General features: G+C 35.1%; 2 protein-coding genes across 10 annotated transcripts in view; both read right to left on the reverse strand.

The window, feature by feature from the left end:
• LOC109833579 (GPI mannosyltransferase 2) lies at positions 400–8,533 on the reverse strand. 2 transcript variants are annotated; one of them, XM_020401298.1, is made up of 8 exons: positions 8,120–8,533; positions 7,916–8,021; positions 5,728–5,820; positions 5,446–5,641; positions 4,922–5,088; positions 3,408–3,646; positions 2,736–2,923; positions 400–934 (listed from the first exon to the last, which is right to left on the reverse strand). In XM_020401298.1, exons 1-8 carry the CDS (start codon positions 8,439–8,441, stop codon positions 764–766), a joined length of 1,482 nt encoding a protein of 493 aa, XP_020256887.1. In that variant the 5' UTR covers positions 8,442–8,533; the 3' UTR covers positions 400–763. The 2 variants fall into 2 exon arrangements, with proteins under 2 accessions (XP_020256887.1, XP_020256886.1); XM_020401297.1 differs by having other exon boundaries at positions 4,922–5,100.
• The window catches only part of LOC109833580 (nuclear transcription factor Y subunit A-3-like), a 20,340-nt gene continuing 19,595 nt past the window's right edge, over positions 12,461–13,205 (reverse strand). For all 8 annotated transcript variants that reach the window (XM_020401302.1, XM_020401305.1, XM_020401299.1 and 5 more), the window contains one exon: positions 12,461–13,045. In XM_020401302.1, the coding sequence (XP_020256891.1) occupies positions 12,764–13,045 (282 nt within the window). In that variant the 3' untranslated portion in view covers positions 12,461–12,763. The remainder of the gene's footprint in view (positions 13,046–13,205) is intronic.

The raw sequence follows: 13,205 nt of genomic DNA on the forward strand, positions 1-13,205 counted from the left end.
TTTGAAGCCAGATTCACTAAGGAATACATAAGATTTGAAGTTCTTAAACAAGAAACCAAGAACCAGAAAATGATCGGAGCTCCGACCTGGATCCATGCACAAGAAAAATTAAAGGAATTTTGTAGGATAAGTTGAGGTGTTTCGTAGGAAAAGTTGGAAAGTTTAGTGGGAGAAACAAAAGTCATGAAGGTTTTGTGGGCAACGGCCTAAAGTTTTGAGGGGTTTTGTGAAATTTAACCGATCAAAAATCTTATGCTTGGTTTCCTATCACAGTAATGGGTCTGATTAAAAATCTGCATAACAAACGATTGACCATAACTTTGAGAAATAAAACCCAAGGCATCAAATTAGCGACCGACTACCGATTGGAATTTTGAATTTCTTAGACTTCCACCAAGCTGAAGAAAAAAAAATTATTATCCAGACAAAAAATAAAAATACATGGGATTTGAACTTCTAAAAATCAAAATAATCATCTTAATTAATCACCTCTCACCTCACAACAACAAAATCCCTCAGATCAAAACTCACCAATCTTAAACAAATCCCTTGTAAAGAAATTCAATCACTCAGTAATTCCGAAAGAAACGGTTCTCTTTCTCTCTCTCTCCCCCCTCTAGTTTCCTTCAAACTAATAAAACTTTCCGAGGAATATAGTAGATTGTTTTCTCTACTGAATGCTAAACTGAAACACTGTAGAATAAGCTCTTAAATAAAGATGCGGCATGTCACTTTATACAAAGCTGTCGGCGAAAGCTGTGGATCAAGTGAAAGGATAGAAATTTGAGAAGAGAAGACTGCCAAGAAGAATGTAGCCAATGAAGTAAAACCAGATAAAATAACAAATTCTTCTTGATATGGAGCCAGGTGAGTCCAGTACATATGAAGCAAACCAGTAGATGGGAGGGCTTGCAGACAAGAAGCGGGTAGCAACCTGCTAGAAAACAGTAAGTTTTCACTTGCAGAACAAAATCGGTAATGTCTGTTGCAAGATTAGTACAGAAATTTTATCACTAACTAGTAACTAAGAAGAAGCTTGCATGTCGTGTTATAACAAAAATACAGTAACAGTTCTCATTTACATATACATTAGAAATATGTTCCGTGTTCCAACTAATACATGTTGCTATTTGATTGCACAAAGATGAGCAAATATGTCTGGTCTTTATATATGTAGCCAATTGGAACCTAGAGTTTACACCAGAAGTTGGTTTGCAAGTCCTATAAAACATAAAGTGAAAAAATTAGGTTTCACCTAAATAGTAATAGCACGGGTCAAAACCAGCAGAGTTCATTATATGATTCCCTCCCACACCCAACATCAGCAGAGCCTAATGAGACTGTCCTTGGGAAACAACAGTAGCAGCACCACAGGGCAGCGGAATAACTCCCTAACTAAGTCACTGGGAAAAAGGGAAAAAAACACTTGTCCTTTTTCTCGACCTTTTGATGGCGAAGTGGGCGGAGGGCTTAGATCTGAAGGCGAGAAATCGTCAATGACTTGGCAGAATGATATTGTAATAAATGATGAACAGTAATCTCTATACTGTTCAACCGTGAACAGTGATCAGGTTTTTGGGTTTTAGGTTTTAGGTTTTCTTCGGATAGTTTGGCTTGAATTGGATGTCTTGGACTCATTTAGAGGGATTGATCAGGAAGGAGAGAAGAAGAGAGCTTTAGATAAATTACTAGGCTCCACATCTAGGGGCCTCACAAGAGCTTCACCTCAGAGGCAAATCACATGCCAAAAAGAGCCACGTGATCTCTCTCTCTCTCTCCTCTCTCCTCTCTCCTCTCTCTCTCTATATATATATATATATATATATATTATATATATATATATATATATATATATATATTCTTTTTAAAAGAAAGTAAATAAACGTTTTAGGCCTCGTTTGGCAAAGGGTCGGAGGGGTTAAGGAGAAGAATTAACATGGTTAGCACATTTAATAACTCAAAGGACTAAATTATTAACCCATTAAATAAATTTTATTTTAGCCTTTGTAGTGTTTGGGAATAACAAGGATTAGTAAACCCTTACTAAATAGGAGTATTTTGACAAATTATAAATAGAGGGGTTAACTTTTAATCCTTCTAAATAGGAGTATTAATAAACCCCTCATTTTGAGGGGTTTAACTCATTTTATTCCCTCCACAAGGGTTAGCTTAATCCTTCTGCATTTTTTGTGTTTGGCAAATTATAGAGGGTCAACTCACTTTAACCATTCTATGGATTTTTTGTGTTTGGCGGGTTAAAAAAAGTTAAGTCTCCTTAACCCCTCACTTAACCCATTGCCAAATAGCACCTTATGGAAGTAAATAAAAATCCTAATCAAATCAAAACATGCGATCAAATAAAATTCTAACTAAACTAAAACGACATATTAAAATCAAATCCTAAAGAAATCCTAACTAAAATAAAAAGTTGCATGGAATCAAATCAAATATTACTAAAATAAAAATTATTCTAATAGATCTTAAATCTTTTGATGAACAGTCCACGATCATCCTGCATCACCTTTTAGACGTTAAATGCCTGAGTTCTGTTTGAAATAAGGTAGTCTTGGTCAAATTGGACGGGTTAAGAGCAAAATAATAGAGACCAAAGTTATTGGGTGTCATGATTTTCTCCAGAAAAAAAGGATAAAAACAAATAATAGGGACTGGACTTATTGAGCATCACAATACATTAACTTTTAGATATGCAAAGGGGCCAGAAATAGGTGCTTTACCTGCACATGCATAACAAAGAAGGCAGTAAAAGTCATGAAACCCAAATGTAAAATGAAAGGGAGAACCATGATAGAATGGTATCCTTGGAGAAAATTATGGGAAGCTTCTGGACGAGGATAGGGATCTTGGATACTCTCGGAACCTTTATCCAGACTCTCCTTTTTCCGCCGCCTCACCCTATGATCCCCTGTTCCAAACAGAGTATCATTACATTGTCACTAAATGACACCAGATCATATAAGAATAAAAATAAACCACAAAACAGGGTTTTCTGAGAAACAATTGCTGTAACTTTAATAAAATATTTAAATGTGCTAAGCTACATTTGAGTTATTTGAGCATCTAGTTGCCAACGTAGGTGCAAATGAACACAGAATTTCAAAATATACATATCTGTGCCCTATGTTTTAAAACTAAATTACAGAGAAAAGCAAGCAAGCATATTTTCTTGTTCCACCATTACAAAAAAAATGTCTCTTTCTGGGGTCACGGAATAGTCGTACATAATGAAATAGTAACTACCTTTTCAATCCTCAAAATTGAGAAATTTGTAAAAACAAGGAGGCTATTCAAAATTTTCATTAATTCTATGTCAGCTGACTAATGAGAGGTAACACAATAAGCTCTTGTTTCATGCTATGCAATATTTGGAAAGTTTAAGGCAAACGTACCTTCAACAGTTTCAGAAGACATGCTGTAATTTAACTGAGATGGAGAATCTGAACTCTGATTATCTCCCACTGGATGCATCATAGAGGCAAAAGTTTTACCCTCCCTTGAGAACTGAAAAACTTTAAACAGCGAGCTAGTATACCAAACAACTGAGCAGACTGCCAAAGATAATACTGGAGACGCGAGAAGAAAATTGGGCAACTGTTTCATCTGGAAATATCTCAAGAAACCTACACCCCTGTGACGAAGGAAACAAAAATATATTCAAACAAGGAAGCAAAAAAGAGGTAAAGATAAAGATAAATAGAAACCTAGGGCATCCATCTAGGTCACTAAGGAGTGGTGCTAAATCTTGGAAAATAAAGATAATGACCGAGCATATATTCTGATCATTATTAATTTCGACTGAGAAATTAATTGAACTCAAAAGTCAACATGAGAAACAGTAATTTTATAGGACAAACTGTGATACTTACCAAATATTATAAATAATTTAATCCAACTATTTTTGCAATGGTCTAAGTATCTCATTCATGTGTTAGTGTAGAGATGCAGCCTTTTGTAGCCAATGAGACAAAGCCATAAATAATGTATGAAGCTCATGTTGTGTGGGTTGAAACTTAGGCTTCTATATGGTTATACATCAAAAACAACAAAGTATGGCAAATTGCCTCATTGTGTCTCACTCTCTCCTTGTTTCAGGATTTAAGGTTTCCTCCAACTGGCAACAACTAAGGTTTCCTCCAACTGGCAACAACTAACACATACAAAGTCCAACAATGGACATAGGTAATTCTCTTACCTCTCACTCTTCGTCATTTTCATTTAACCACTATAATTCCCATGCCTCTCAACCTAAGAATTGTGTTGCAACACACATAAGCAGGACACCACAACTTTTCACCTACTATCTTGCTCTCTTTCACTTCTATGTTTTTTCTCTCTTCTTTCACAAAATATTGTTGTTGCGACTAAGTTATTTGGTATAGAATATTCTAAAACAGGAATTAGGGATATAACAGCATATATATAAGATTATGAATAGCTTACGAAACTGTGGCTACAGTTTACAAAGAAGGTCAAAGAAAATTACTGAGAAAGAATATCAGCGACTATTTCCCAACACATCAATATAAGTATATAACATCAATGATTAAAACTCACAAACACATGCACAGTCGCACACACGCGCAATATCCCAACAAAAAAAGAGAAGAAAAGCCCCTCAAATCTTTTCCTCTCATATTAGTCATCAATGGTTTCTGCAGACAGCCAATCACTATGCACCTCTACAAACAGTGGAGATAACCGCACGACGCACATTATACACCTCTGAAGAACATGGATAATTGTCTACAGCCTACACCCTATCCTCAATGAAAAGGGAAAAAATTGTTGAAGTATAAAATTTTCAAAACAAACTTTCAGAAAACATAATACAAAAAATTAATTATTCATTATATATTTCAACTACTAACCCAACAGATAGCAATAAGTTTCATTGATGAAGTACCAGTAATGACTTTGAAGAAAACCATATAGAAGAGGGACTCTTCCTTTGCACCAAGGCCTCAACTCATTAGAACTGCTACATTGGCAAATAATCCAGTATCCATATGCTTGAAAAAGGATAAATGGAGAAAATATAAAAAGAGAACGGCCAATCCCAGCAGCAACTACCTGCACAGCCAACTGCAAGAGAAGTGAATAGATAGCTACCTCCGACTCTCTCCAAAAAACATTGAAATCGTGATTACCAATTTAGAAAGTTCAATCCCAAATAGGAAAGTTCAGCAGACAGTTTTCTTTCCAAGAAACAAAGCTATGGTTTCCACTATAGCAAAGGGCATAAAGCCTGGTATCAAGTTATCAACTATCAATTATACATAGGAATTATCACCTAATAATATAACTAGAACATTTATTAATTTACCCGAGAAGACAGATCTCAGGAGAGCTTTCTGAAAGAAAATAATTCACGTAGGCAACCCAAAAGAGGCTTAGTTGGTGTTGTAGTAAAAGGAGGGGAAAACATACTTTATGCCTTTTCTTCTGGATGATAGCATCACAGACCTGAAGCATCGCCAGAAAACAGAAATAGCCAGCATTAATAGCACCATTTGACCTAGCTGCACCAGAGAGAGCAAGCAGCAGCATGGCTACAGTATTAGAACCAGAAAATAAGTAGAATAGTCCTCCAAGTGAAGATAAGGCATACAAACTCTCCGAATATCTGTCAATGAGGTGTTTCAATCTCAAAAATAGTGAACCTACAAAGTCTTCTAATTTGGTAAAACACGATAAAGGTATAAAGCTTACACTGATGAGTAAAATATTGAAGCTGGATTAAAGCAGAACAGTATACAAGCTCGTAAGGCAGCTCCAGAGTCCTTTAATATAAGAATTGAAAGCCTGTGCACGAAGAATATAGCCAAAACAAATAAAGTTTTCTAGTTTAGAAGGAAGATAAAAAAACATTCTGTCACAAAGCTCATGAAAGGTAAAGTAGTGCATATTACAGAAAAAGACCTCCTTATGGTTTCAGATGTATTTGATATCAATAACGGGAATATGGATGGAGGTAAAGAGCACAGAGCAGAAAATGAGATATTTTACTGTTTATTCTTTATATTTGAAACTTGCCCCTAATTTTTGCCATCACTCCTTGACTTTCTACGTTTTAGATATGTCCGTGAACCTTAATCTTAATCAGCTGATGTTTTAAGTTGGAAGCAAGACAGAAGAACCAGGAATAACATTTTGGTGGGAAAAGTAAGGATAAGTAAAGAAGCTTATTTGAATTATCTATACTATAAAAATCTTTGTGAGCGTACGGTGAAGAAATGATTGAAAATTCCTCAATCATTAGTTGAGTTTTTAGGGAAATTTATGCCTGTGTTGGGTAAATTGATACTTTTGAATTGAGTGGACATTTTGTCCCCTCCCTCCCTCCCTCCCACCCACCCTCCTCCCTCCCTCTATCTCTCTCTACAGAGGGTTCTATTATTTTCATTCCTCATCTCTTTCTTAAATTATTTTTTTAATTTCATGCATACCCTTTGAAAAATTATATAATTAACAAAAGCAAGAAATGCAACACAAATGTAAACTACATAGTGACATATTTAAATGAGTCTTATTTAACATGTATAAAGTACATAGGCGACAATTATCAGAAAACCCCCCATAACTTTGAAAATTTTAGAAAACCCCCCTTATTAAGCTATAAGATTTTATTAGACCAGAGCCCCGCCCCCCCCAAAAAAAAAAAAATAATAATAATAATAATAATAATAATAATAATAATAATAAACTTTCAATTTTTATCAAAAATGCCCCCTAATTGAGGGGGGTTTTTTGATAAAATCTCAAAGTCAAAGGGTTTTTTTTATAACTCCTAGACTTAATGGACGGTTTCTGATATTTTCAAAGTTAAGGTGGTTATCTGATAATCCTCCAAAGTTAAGGGGGTTTTTCTAATATTCAACCTAATATATACTTAAAAATGTGTTTTAAGAACTTACAAAATTACACTTTTCATAATTATGGTAATAAATTATAAAGATTGGATGAATTTTCTTATCTAGAATAGCTTTTTTTTTATCGAAAAGAAACGTTCTATTCAACTAAGAAAAGATAAATCGTGGAGTACATATGAACAAATACAAAGTAAGGCACAATCCATCCGAATATCATGAACTAAGTTTCTAACTACCAACTGAGAAGAGAATGGGCAACTGAATTTTCATCTCTTATCTAGAATAGATGTTGCTGCTTCAATCTAAAATTAATACATCCTGATAATACAACATTAAATGATGAGAATTTTCTTATTAATTTAATCAAGTGAATTATGCATGTGCATATTTTACTATAAATCCTGTAAATACACATTAAATAATAATAATATAATTAACATGTACGACCGATGATTGTTTAGATAAAAAAATTAGTGTTGCTCACACATGCATTTGCATGTGCTAATATGCTAGCTTCCCATAATAATATTTTAGATACAAGGGCGAAATACGGCGAAATACGGCAAATATAGTAGAAATAAGAGAGGCATGTGTTAAGGATGGATGCAGTTTCGTATGGCTATTTTGTGCCTAAGAAATGAATTTGATTCCATACAGAAAACTTTGCCGCTTGACCTCCTCCTCTAGTCTAAATTAGCATCAAACTCCGACTTAAGATGGAAGCCTCCAAAACACCGGGATGCAAGAGCAAAAGTAGGGGATTCTCACAACCCATCAAACCCCCAGCGTGCTAACTAATTTGCTCCTCTTTCACTCACCACATTTGACTTAAGAAAGAAAAACTTGAACTTGTTCTCCCAAGAACATGACCAAACAAACCAAAATCGACCGCAGGAAGAAGAGCAAATGCCTATGCTTAAAATAGTATATCTCAAATCTTTCACGGACAAACTCTAAATCTGTGAAAATACAGGAATCCTTAAGATTCTTCCATAACATTAAAAAGCAGCATTTAACTCCGAACTGACCTGTAAAGAAAAACTGCAGCAAGCACAAATGCCACGTTATTCAAAACATATCCCGACAACGCCAAAACCGCTCTATACCCAATCATCGGAACCAACGGAGCAAAAACTGCGACAATGAAAAACTCCGTCATTTCCATCAAAAACCTACCAGAAGTTCAATATCTCAGAGATTGTAGTCCATTTGACGCAAACCCTAACCCTAACCTGATTTTGAGAGCAAGACCATGGAGATAGGAAGCAGAGGGAGGAAAGCGTAGGTCTGCTCGTACTCGTACCCGCACTCGGCGATGCGGACGAAGAAAACGCCGTCCCATACAACGCTGCTCTCTATCGCGGCGGAGGTCTTCGGCCATCGGATCGAATCTGACGGCTGAGATCTCTCGCCGAGGCACGGGGGGTTGAGTGATGCGGAGGTATCGTAGGGATCGAAGAGGAGGCGCCATAATACGATTAGGGTTACGACGAGGAGGCGAGAGGCGACAGCGAGGCGGAGGACGGGAGCTACGGATTCGTGAGATGTCGTCATTGGGGGGACGAGGAAGACTGAGATCGGAGAGCGAGAGTGTGGGGAGGGATTTGGGATCGATTACAGCCCGGTGACGGAACTATTTCAGTTTGATTTTGGGTTCAGGTCGGGTCGGCTATGGGCCTGTTTGTTTGGCTAAAAAAAAGAAATCAAAGAATACGAAACTTATTTCTTAAAAAAATTATTTTATGATTGTTTGGTTGGCTGAAAAAAAAGAAAATCATATAATAGGAGATGAGATAAAATGAGTTGTCACCGTATTATTGGATAATATGGGTGATTTTTTAAGAAAACTTGTTTTGAGATTGTTTGGTTGGTTAAGGGGCTGTTTGTTTTGCTCAAAAAAATGAGAAATGTCCCGCCACCTCACCTTTCAAGAAAACTCCCATGTGCCACATAGGTTTTTGATTTCAAGAGGTTTCCATTTCATGTGTTTGCTTCGTCTTTAATTTTCAAGAAATGAAGTGTCACATGTGCTGCCACCTCAATTTTTCAAGAAATGTGTTTTCAGCCCAATTTGGGCTGAAAACACTTGGAAATGTCCCATCGGAGAATAGTTAATTAATAAAAGCACTGTTTGAATAGTTCAAAAGAATAAAATGAAATATTTAAATGCCACATTTCTCATTTCCTTTTTCTTGTTCTCAAACAAACACAAGAAATAGAAATCAAAGCACTGTTACTATGGAGGCTTTTTTTGTCTTTTTGTATGACTTGGCTTTGAAAATGAATCTTTTCTTTGCGAAACAAACAAAAGAAATGAAAACTAAGAAATGTCTTGAAATGTCTTGAAATCATTTCAAGAGCTACATTTCCATTTCCGATTTTTTTCGGAAAACAACCAAACAGCCCCTAAAAAAATAAGGAAATGAATTATAAGAAACATATTTCCTATAATAGGTTCTTTTCTTGTGTTTGGTTCATTCTTAAAAATAAGAGATGAGTTGTCATTATATTATTGGATAATGTGACCCACACTTAAGGAAATCAATTTTCTTTTTTTTTTAGGAAATGGGAGGAAATAAAATGTTAATGAGATGAGATGAGTTGTCACCATATTATTGGATGATGTGGGTAATTTTTAAAGATGAGATGAGATGAGATGGGTTAGATGATGTGACCCATTTTTTGTGTTTGGTTTTTTTAGGAGATGATATGAGATGAGTTGATGGATGAAAATAATATTTTATTGGATAAAGTGGATGAGTTGTTAGATGAAAATAATATTTTATTGGATGTTGTGATGAGTTTTAGTGATGGAAATGGAGGAAATTGATGTTTTTGAGATTTCAATGACCCAATTTCCTATTCTTGGTTTTTACCTCAAATCCTATGGGCCTTGCGAATTGGTCCCTCTATCACCTTTTCCGTTAAAATTTCAAACCATGTTTAACTCCGAACATAGCACCCTCAATCACCAAATTTGCTCCTCAGTTAGAGGATTATATAGATTTTCAAGGGGACGCCTGTTCGGAAATTTAGAAATGGTTTTCCCTAGTGTTGGATAAGGGGGTGTTTGGTTACATTTCTATAAATTATAGGAAATGTTTTCCATCCCAAATTTGATTTCCTTGTATTTCTTAAAAAAATTATAGGAAAAGTTTTGAGAAGTTAAAAAGTACAAATTTTCTTATTTTTTGTATTGTGCTTGTTTGGTTCAAAACAAGAAAATGAGAAATAACTTTTGGGAAAATAGCAACATTTCCTATAATTTATAGAAATGTAACCAAACACCACCAACTTTATAGAAAAGTGAGAACTTTGTAGAAAAGAGTTAATGAGTTTTATTATTTAAATAATGAATGCGTCAGATTTCCAAGAGATTTCCTCCCATTTTAGAAGGAAATCAATTTCTATAAAATTTGGTACTTTTGGGCACTTTACAGAAAACATTTCTGTAAATTTTTTTGGAGCCAAACACAGTTTATAGAAATGTATAGAAAACTCTTAATTACATAAATGTCATGCGTCAGTACTTTTGAGAAAACATTTCTCAAAAACAATGCAACCAAACACCCCCTAAGATGATATTAGTAGATTTGGAGTTTTTTTTTTTAACTGAAAATTGGGTTTAAAATCATTAAGAAATGGGCCGGGGGACTTAATAGAAGGATAAACTCAGAACTTCTTTCAAGCTATTAGATTTAGTAGGAATATTCCATTAAATTTAGAGTGAGCTAACCGAAGGGACCGGACAAGACCCCCATAGAATTCGAGGGACTAATAAGCAACATTGAGGATTTGAGGAACCAATATGCAAGTATCGAACATTATATCTGAAAAAGCCCTTACCTAGTATCGATAAAGAGAAAAGGTCACTTTGCAAATTGATAAGTTTGACATGAATTCGGGGCTGTTTGGTTGGTTTCCTAAAAACCAAGAATAGGAAATTTGATCATGGAAATCTCAAAAATATCAATTTCCTTTATTTTCATCCTTAAAACTCACCACAACATCCAATAAAATATTATTTTCATCTAACAACTCATCCATTTTATCCAATAAAATATTATTTCCATCAATCAACTCATCTCCTTAAAAAAAACCAAACACAAGAAATAGGTCACATCATCCAACTCATCCCATCTCATCTTTAAAAATCACTCACATCATCCAATAATATAGTGACAACTTATCTCATCTTATTAACATTTTATTTCTTCCCATTTCCTAAAAAAACCAAGGAATTTGATTTCCTTAAGTGTTGGGTCACATCATCAAATAATATAATGACAACTCATCACATCTCATCTCTATCTCTTATTTTTAAGAATGAACCAAACACAAGAGAAGAACTTATTATAGGAAATAGGTTTCTTATAATTCATTTCCTTATACGATTTCCTTCTTTTTTTAGCCAACCAAACAACCATAAGGGGCTGTTTGGTTGGTTTCCAAAAACCCAAGAATAGGAAATTGGAGCTTGGAAATCTCCAAAAATACAATTTCCACCATTTTCATCCCTAAAACTTACCCACAACATCTAATAAAATATTATTTTCATCCAACAACTCATCCACATCATCCAATAAAATATTATTTTCATCCAACAACTCATCTCATATCATCCAATAAAATAAACCAAACAAAAGAAATGGGTCACATCATCCAACTCATCTCATCTCCATCACATCTCATCTTTAAAAATCACCCACATCATCCAATAATATTGTGACAACTCATCTCATCTCATCTTCATTTCATCTCCACCCATTTCCTCCAAAAAAAACAAGGAAATTGATTTTCTTAAGTGTGGGTCACATCATCCAATAATATAATGACAACTCATCTTATCTCATCTCATCTCCCATTTTTAAGAATGAACCAAACACAAGAGAAGAACATATTATAAGAAATAGGTTTCCTATTCTTTGATTTCATTTTTTTTAACAACCAAACAACCTCAAAACAACTTTTCTTAAAAAATCATCAACATCATCCAATAATATGATGACAACTCATCTTATCTCATCTCCTATTATTTGATTTCCTTCTTTTTTTAGCCAACCAAACAACCATAAAACAATTTTTTAAGGAAATAGGTTTCTTGTTCCTTGATTTCCTTCTTTTTTTGCAAGCAAAAAGCCCCTAAAACAATTTTTTTTAAGAAATAGATTTCCTATTCTTTTTTTAGCCAAACAAACAGGCCCGAAGAAGAAAGATTACAATCTCGTCTTCCTATTTGCTCTATCAAGTCTCATCACACTAATCTTCATAGCCTAAGGTATACACACAGAAAAAAACGCATGATTGATTATCATAATTGCATATATTTAGTGCACAAACAGTTTTGCCCAAGTTAAGTTTGTGAAGTATAATAACCAACTGGATAGAGATCTTAAAACTAAAGTACGTGCACCTTTTACGACAGACATCTTCTCAAATTGACACTTGAAGTTCCTAAAATATAGCCTGAATGCCCGTTCGATTGTAATGGCATGATCTTCACTCTTACAAAATGAATCAGAGGAATTATAACACCGGTAAAATCCACGTGCTAATTTGCCAAATACAGTCAATCAACTTGTAAAATTCATCATCAGCAGCTTTACGTACGCTCAACTCATAAATGTAAATGAGAATCAGATACAGATACCTACAACATAAAAACAAACAGGTTTGAGGTACAACATGCAATTACATGCAACGCTTTAAGACATTTTCCATGGTAACACCTAGAAAAATTATTGAAACTTGGAACTCATTTCTCCCCCACAAACCAGTCCGCTACAATGTCTCATTTAAGTTATCGACTACATAAAAAGCCAAGGATGAGTTGCCTAGAGAAACTCGGTAACAAACCGACGAAATCTCCAATGATATCAACGGGAGACAATGCTGCTCACTGCCTTGCCAGTTCCCCATTGTGAGGGACTGGAAGTCATCGGAAAGCCAAAGTGGTTCTGATGATGAAAGCCTCCATTGTTGCCTCTGTTTGAAACAGTCGAGAGCTCGGAGCTTGTGGAGGTTACAGTTGAGCCAGTAGTGATGCCATTCTCTGATGAGTGTGTTTGCTGCTTAAGTTTCTTGGTGTTGAGAAAACGACCGCCTACTCCTCTCGCCCTCTTCATTGCATGAATGTGCCGAGACTCATGAAGGTAAGGCTGGAAGACATATGAGAGAAGTTGAAATGAAGTTAGAACTTAAAGAATACATTAATTGCGATTAGGCCCCCTTGGTAAGTTGTTCTGAATCACTACACCTCAAGTTTTATTTTTGTAGATAGACCCCCTGATTGAAATATTTGCCTCTTTTACCCTTGGT

Source organism: Asparagus officinalis, chromosome 3, assembly GCF_001876935.1.
Source record: "Asparagus officinalis chromosome 3, Aspof.V1, whole genome shotgun sequence".
NCBI lineage: Eukaryota > Viridiplantae > Streptophyta > Magnoliopsida > Asparagales > Asparagaceae > Asparagus > Asparagus officinalis.

What these genes read in the sequence shown, in the direction of transcription:
- LOC109833579 (XM_020401297.1), bottom strand. Translation starts at nt 8,441, where the DNA reads ATGACGACATCTCACGAATCCGTAGCTCCCGTCCTCCGCCTCGCTGTC. An exon ending in TTTCTTCAAAGTCATTACTG is followed by an intron (nt 3,647 to 4,921) that starts GTACTTCATCAA and finishes CCTTCGTCACAG; the next exon opens with GGGTGTAGGTTTCTTGAGAT. An exon ending in GTCTTCTGAAACTGTTGAAG is followed by an intron (nt 2,924 to 3,407) that starts GTACGTTTGCCT and finishes TGTTTGGAACAG; the next exon opens with GGGATCATAGGGTGAGGCGG.